Source organism: Parasteatoda tepidariorum, chromosome 4, assembly GCF_982258835.1.
Source record: "Parasteatoda tepidariorum strain Cologne lab strain chromosome 4, Ptep-v5.0, whole genome shotgun sequence".
Taxonomy (NCBI): domain Eukaryota; kingdom Metazoa; phylum Arthropoda; class Arachnida; order Araneae; family Theridiidae; genus Parasteatoda; species Parasteatoda tepidariorum.
Window position 1 is genome coordinate 107,775,931 of NC_141758.1, and position 7,253 is coordinate 107,783,183.

The following is a 7,253-nucleotide window of genomic DNA, read 5'->3' on the forward strand; positions in this document are numbered from 1 at the left end:
TTAAAAGTTTAATTAATGTGAATACGCAGATCTTCTTGATAATTCCTCATTTTCTTAGGTTTTGAATTTCTAATGTTGTGTTGGAAAGTTAAGCCATTGGCTTACTTATATAGAAAATTAGCTTTCGTTTAACTTTAATTAACTATTCTATTTTCTTTCTTTTTGTTTAGATTTTCTGGAAACAGCACCTGGAAAACTGATTTCAAATAACTTAATGTATTAATAACATTTCTATCCAGCGGACTTAATTAGTCTTTAATTTTTAAAATCCTGAAATTGTCTTTAGTTTAAAGCTATTCTGGGTTTTTATTTCTGCGTACTGTTATTGCATTTGGAATGTTTATTTATTTTGTATGTTTATTATTGTTTTGCAAAGAATGAAATTTTAAAAACTGTGCCTTATTTCTCCAATTAAATAAATAAGTAATTTCTGTTTGAAAATCCCTGATAGAATTTCTATTTCTAGAATTTTATTGGGAACTGCAATGAGGTGAGTTTTCAAACATCTGTTTAAATACATCCTTACCAGTTTTTCTTTCTTTTTTTTTTTTACGAATAATATGCCATCTTATTATAAACTTTCTGTATATAATATCTTATAATAAGCTCTGAATGATATGCTGCTGTGAGTTTGCAATTGTTACTCATGACTGTTAGGTCATGTTTTGTCAATCTAAAATCGTTTATTTTGAAAATGGCGCAAAACGTCAATATGGAGAAAAGCCATAGTTTTGTGAAAATGAAAAGCGTTTCTGGTTTAATTTTTTAATATTTAAAAACTTACTGCAATGCTGCATTTCTTGGGCTCATAAAAATTTGCAAAAACTGAGAATAAGGCAGTGATTTTGATGATTTTTATCTAGGTGGAAAAATGTCGCCAAATTGACGATTTTTAAAAAAGTTCAATAACTTTTAAAATATTTAAGTTATTTGTCTGCTCTAAAGCCCGGATTATTCTTCACGGCAAGATTATATATATAGTTTAAAATCATCGCATTGCTTCAAGTGTAAGGCACTTAAACTCCAATGGCTTTTTATTTTCCTTGGCGACAGCGCTTCGAAAAACAGCGTTTAAGGTTTCGCCTTGAAGGGAGACTTATTTTTTCAAATGTTTTAAGTAATTGAAAAGATTTGAAATATAAAATGTTATATATTTAGTTTATTTTAACAAAATGGCACCTTTGGGGTAAACAATTACCTAATTTTAGAGGTTTTAATAAATTAATAAAACAGAAACATTGTAAGATTTTTTTTTTTTAGCGAAAACTTCAGGTTTTACACAATTTCTTTAAAAACGTGAGAAACTTAAATTTTTGTACCTTTTAGCGTGATGTTTTCTCTCGTTAAGTTTCCCTTATCGAGTCCTTGAAGAACATATATTATTTTAACAGAAGAACTACCAATTGCTATTTTATTTACAAATGTATTAAATTTAATAAAAAAAATTATTTTTTATTTCAAAATCAAATGGGCGTTTTATTTTTGGATGATGCCTTGGGTGATCTAGTTTCCGGACAAAATAGAAAGAAACAGCTAATACTAACAGCTGGAAACTATCGGCAAATGGAAAACTTAATATCCGTGAATCTGTAATATGAACTGCAAAAACCAGAAGGTTATTGATTTCAATTAGAATCGTATGATTTCATAAGGATAATTATAATCGACCAAAAATTCTTTTACGCTGAACTTTCTGAATGGATGAATGAAAGTGATTAGAACTTGCTTTATTAGATCTCTGTATGCTGTTCATTCTATTAAATGATTTTTATCTAAATTTTTTTTTTTAATTTTTAATGTAGGGTACCTAACGTATCAATTACTGTCAGGCCCGTTAGAATGAGATGGGTGTAAATAATAAGTTATAATTAAATTTAGTCCCAAAAGCTTCTTTTATTTATTTAGCAGTATTAAAATTTAAAAAAAAAAAAAAATGTTTAATTTTCCGAACAAGAAGCTCATCCTGCACGAGTTTATCAAAGTTTCATTTTCTTTAAAGGAAAAAAAATGATTAAGCTTTTTTTTTTAAATTTTTTAATTTATTTTTTAATTTCAAGCTTTTTTTATTTTCAATTTATGATGCTTAGCGTATCAATTATTGACTATCCTTTTTTTTTTTTTCCAATTCACTAAAATGAATATCTCATAACTGCTCTTGATTAACTTAGCATTTAAGTCAAAATTGGTAAAAAAACAAGTTTTTTTCCAAAATAAAAAAGCTCAACTTACACAGGTTCTATAAAGGGGAAAAAAACTAATTAAAGTGTTTTATTTCTTCAAAACTTGAAGGATAAAAGGGTTTTTATTTTTCAAAATAAATATCAAAACTATTTATTTGATGGAGAAAGAAAAAATACAAACGGATTCAACCCTTTCTTCTAAAAGGTTATTCCTATAAAGTTCAGTCAACATAGTTGTTTTAAATATGCTACATCAAAAATATATTTATGTGGTGTGCGAATTCATTCATTGTTCTATTTTATGAATCTTATCACAACCCCTCAATAAGAACATTCTATTGTTTCCTTCTTCCATTGATTTCCCTTATCAGTTTTCACAACTCCAAATTGTTCTCTGGGAAACTCATTTTCTTTTACAATACAGTACTACAAACATACTTTGAGAACTGAATGAATTAGAAACTACATTTGGATTATGAATTTTATTGGTAAATATGTATATTAAATCACTATTTAAGAGCGTGGCATGTTCAACTGTAAATTTAAATGTTACTTAGTTCTTTAGTGTCATACTACGGTTTTTTTTATTATTTTTATTGAAAAGATCGTTTTTGTAAACAGCTTTTCAGTCTGCAACCAAGGCAGATTTTTCTTTTTTTCAGTTTTAATTGTTAGTCTTTAAAGAGAAAGATTATTTTCTTTTCTCTCTGAGTTGTTTAGTCTATAAATTAGCTTAGCTTGTTTTCTTACTGATTGTTTCTTCATAGATTTTGTTCCTGGATTACTATCATGTTTATGATATCAGCAAAGTATTTTACTTTTGAAAAGAAATTACATTTGGATTGATTTTGTCAAGATTATTATTTTTATGCCAGCGCTGTAAAGTTTTTTTTAAAATTTTATTTGTGACGAACATTTAAATTAAAACAGCAAATTTTAGTTTACGAGGCAGTTTTAATTACAATAGATTAAATATTGAACCGGGATAGCCTGGTTGGTAGGGCACTGGTCCTATGTCCAAGAGGTCGTGGGTTCGATCCCCGCCAGCCGAAGACTCCCCGTGAAGTAAATGACTGTGACCGTGTAGTGACTGATTACACGTTAAATCTGTCGAGTCACAAAATCTTCCATGTTCCCATAACAAATCATACCTCTAGTGGAAACTGATCCAGCAGTTTTTTTTCCTTTTGAATTGGTTCAAAATTGCAAAACTACGGAGTTGAACATTAGTGGTCATAAACCCAAAATTAGGTCGGCTGTTCAACGACGGTTATAAAATAAAATAAAATAGATTAAATATTGTATAATCGCTATAAGTTTTCAGTATTAAATTTAGTTCATGTGGCATCTTGTATATGTCTAGTTGAAAAACGAAAATTTCGATTATTAGTATCAGTGATAAAAAAAGTTTGTTTTTAAGTTGATTATCACTTTAAATTATAGATAAATATATAATGCTTTAGGTAATTAATTTGATTAGACCTAGAATTTATACTTGGCATCTCTTTCATTTGTAAATATTTTTTTCTGGTAGAATAATAAAATGTGATTAGAGATAAAAAGTAAACTTATGCATAATTATTCATTTAAATTATGCTGCATGTAATTTATTTAGAATTTCGTGTTTTGAAAATATCAATGATTTAAATTTATGAAGACATTGATTTTTTTGAATTGCGTCATTAATGCGAGAAATTTTCAGGATTTTAGAGTAGGACTCACATTTACCCCTGTTTAGCACTGGCAAAAAAAAAAAAATCTTTAAAAATCTAAAAAGAAAATCTTTAAAAACTTAAATGAGTCTTCTTTTTCCCATCAGCACTTTTTATAGAGAATTTCTAACTCTGATTCTTTCAGATTTCATACTTCACTTAGCATGTGTTCTTTGCAGAGAAGTCCTCTTTTCAATCAATACTCTATTTAAATATATACGTGACATCGTGATTGGTCAGAAATATTTTAATTAAACGTTGGCTTAAATATTTCCTGACTAGTTAAATTAAAATGAGGATCCTCCCATCGATATCAGTTTAAAATACATCTCAAACAATGGGACTTTTAATGTCTGGCTACGAGGCTTCCCCCTACTTGCTTCACCCATAAACCCCAAGATTTCAATTAAACGATCCCACTATTTTGGCAATATATTTCAATAGTGTTTAGAATGATATCCCAGTATCTCTTTAGATCTATTATTCTAGCATCCCTTGCCAAATTATTAGACGCATTAAATATTCTATGTAAAATCTTAATTATCATGTAATGCTATAAAGCTTTATTGTTTTTACACGATCTGCGGAGACAAAATGGACTAATTTTGTTCCACTATCAATGCGACTTCGTTAAAAAATTGTTTTTGAAATTCTTTTTTAAAACTAAACTCAGTGGCGCGACAGCCCATAGAGGGCCATGGCCTACTGTGCCCATCTCAGTTTTCTTGACCTTGGGCTCTGGGGTGCAGGAGCAGATGTTCCGGTCAGGTGGTCAGCCGAACGCGGAACCCCCAGTGTTTAGTTCCCAAGCATGCTTGGTACTCATTTATCAACCCACTGAAGGGATGAAAGGCTGAGTCAACCTTGCCCGGGCCGAAGATCGAACCAGGGACCTGTGGCACGACAGCGCGAAGCGCTACCGCTCTGCCACCGGGCGTCGAAATTCTTTTTTAATTTTGTCAAATATTTTTCGTAAAAATTATTTTAGCAATGGTGCAAAGAATGAATTCTTAATGTTGCTTTAGAATTTTAAATATTTGTTGTTTATTCATTATTTAAATCTCATGCGCATACTGGACGCAGTTTTGTATAAAATTTATTATAAATGTAAATTTGTGATTAATAATTTTAAGACAGTAGCTAAATATCACTCTTATAAATTGTCCCTTTCTAAGATAATGACAATGAATAATATTAAGAATTGTCGATAAATTGTAATGGTATAATGTGTAGAAAATGGATAATTTATAGACAAGCACCGTATCAGCTTTTATTAATTTTAGGGTAATAACACACAAAGGACACCTATAGATATCTGGATTGTTTTTATTTGTATCACATTCATCGTCATGCGATTTCATCAAGTATCATGTGATTTTTCTGTCCAATGAGAATGCGCGAAACAATTATCTTTTTATGATATAGATAGAAATATTATTCTTTTTGAAGTTGCTAAAAACGACGGAAGCAATGACTTTAACAATTTAAATAACAATGTGATGTCTTTAGTGACGATTTTTTTTCTCCCCATTGTGTTTGTGTGTTATTTTAAATAACAAAGATAGCGGAAACTAGCTAAAAATCTGTGTTTAACATTTAATTAATCAAAAACTGTATGTGTTATGCAAAAATTGTGTGTGCAACCAATATTTCTTTTATTCTATTCGTATTGAAAATAAAGATGTATTCTCCATTTCAGGCTTCATTTTCCACCCTCTATAAATCAAACCAAAAAATCTCTAGATCTTTTATGGTGGCTAATATAATCAAGAAAAAAGTTCTTTGTCAGAAACTAATTCTTTTATCATGATCATGTAAAATCTGAGAATCATTTTGCATATATATATATATATATATATATATATATCAGAAATTGAAGCTTTATATTTAACTCTTGGTTTATCTAAACTCATTTTTTCTATGCTTTAAATTACTAATTTAATTGAAAGAGAATTTTTAATTTTTTATAGAGAAATTAATTTTAAGAATTGCTTTAAGTTCTTACGATTTTACAATTTAAATTTCGATTCTAGAACATATTTTAAAAGGGCTTAACTTAGTAGCGAACATGGTTAGCTTTGCAATTTATGTAAGATTGCATAGCAGTCTTTCGGGTTAGGAAGCGTCAGGGAGCAGAGGGGGAACCCACTAGTATTCAATTATGTTATTTATGTTTAAAAAGTGGATTTTAAGAACCTGCTGGTCGGATGGTTATGATTAGAAAAATTGTTTTTTGTTCGCAAAAATATTTAGATTTTTGTTTTTTAGTTAAAAAGAAAAGAAAAAAACAGGTTATTAAAATACTGACTTTGCATAGACTTATAGTTATGTATCAATCGAGTGCTTTGACTTTTTAAATTTCTAGTCATTTTCCTTTTTTCTCCGCACCAGCCTCGCTGAAAACAATGGGTCTCTCGTATCAAACTGTAGCACTTTAATAGAGTAGTACCCTTTTATTTTTTGTTTTGTTTAATTACAGATTATTATGGGTGGCTTCGAAAGACCGTAGAAACAAATAATGATCAATTTTCCTTATCTTCTGCGTGCAACGATTGCAAAGAGCTTTTTTCCCAAGGTTACGTTTTCCATTGTTTTTCTTTTAACGACGATATACCTTTTTCTTTTTTCAATTCAGGTATTCATCACAGATTCCATTTTTACCGTCTTGCTTACTCCGTGTCGTATTTCCCTTCGCTTCATTGAGGTTCCTTTTCTGTCTTTTTATTTACTACCATGCCTAAGAGGCCACAGAAATGAAATGAAATGAAGTACTCAGCAAATTCGTTCCTATAATTGGATTACGCATCTGCATTTTTTTTCTTCTTTTTTTCTCTCGTTTGTTGTGGTTTGGAACTGTTCCCGGGGGTTGGGTTTCAGCATAGGTAAGTCTTCTCTTTAATTTCTACCTGTTTAAAAAGAGGGGGAAGAAAAATTTTGTCTCGGAAAAAAAAAAAAGAATCTATCTTGGCTGGCTTGGCGTGATAAAAAAAAAATGGTGTTTCCTATACCAACATGTTTCCAGAAACAAATGATACTTTTTTGACATATGAAATGATAATAAATTTTAAAATTACAAGTGTAAAACTAACTTTGTTTTTACTGGAGATGGGTCTTTCGTGTTATTCGTTTATTTGCATTTTAGGCAAGTTTATTAACTTATTTTTTCTAACTCAGGAATGCGTGACCATAACCATAAATATTTATAAGAAAATTATTTACATACATGCTAATATATTACATACCCGCTAAGTGGATTGATCATAAAGACGTGTTTCCCAGTAGAACACCGAAGTCAGGCATCACTGGTTGCAGTCAGTAAGCGGGGGAAGGGTGACCACTTTGATCAGCCTGTATAGGAACC

General features: G+C 29.8%; 1 protein-coding gene across 3 annotated transcripts in view; it reads left to right on the forward strand.

Annotated features, from left to right (window-relative positions):
- The window catches only part of LOC107442066 (poly(rC)-binding protein 3), a 72,604-nt gene that overhangs the window by 19,342 nt on the left and 46,009 nt on the right, over nucleotides 1-7,253 (forward strand). The window contains exon 1 of one of the 3 annotated variants that reach the window (XM_016055527.4): nucleotides 2,570-2,668. The exons of 1 other annotated variant lie outside the window; for it this stretch is intronic. In XM_016055527.4, the coding sequence (XP_015911013.1) occupies nucleotides 2,656-2,668 (13 nt within the window). In that variant the 5' untranslated portion in view covers nucleotides 2,570-2,655. Of the gene's footprint in view, nucleotides 1-2,569; nucleotides 2,669-6,736; nucleotides 6,775-7,253 lie in introns of those variants that run through there. One more of the 3 variants, XM_043050977.3, reaches the window with a different exon arrangement.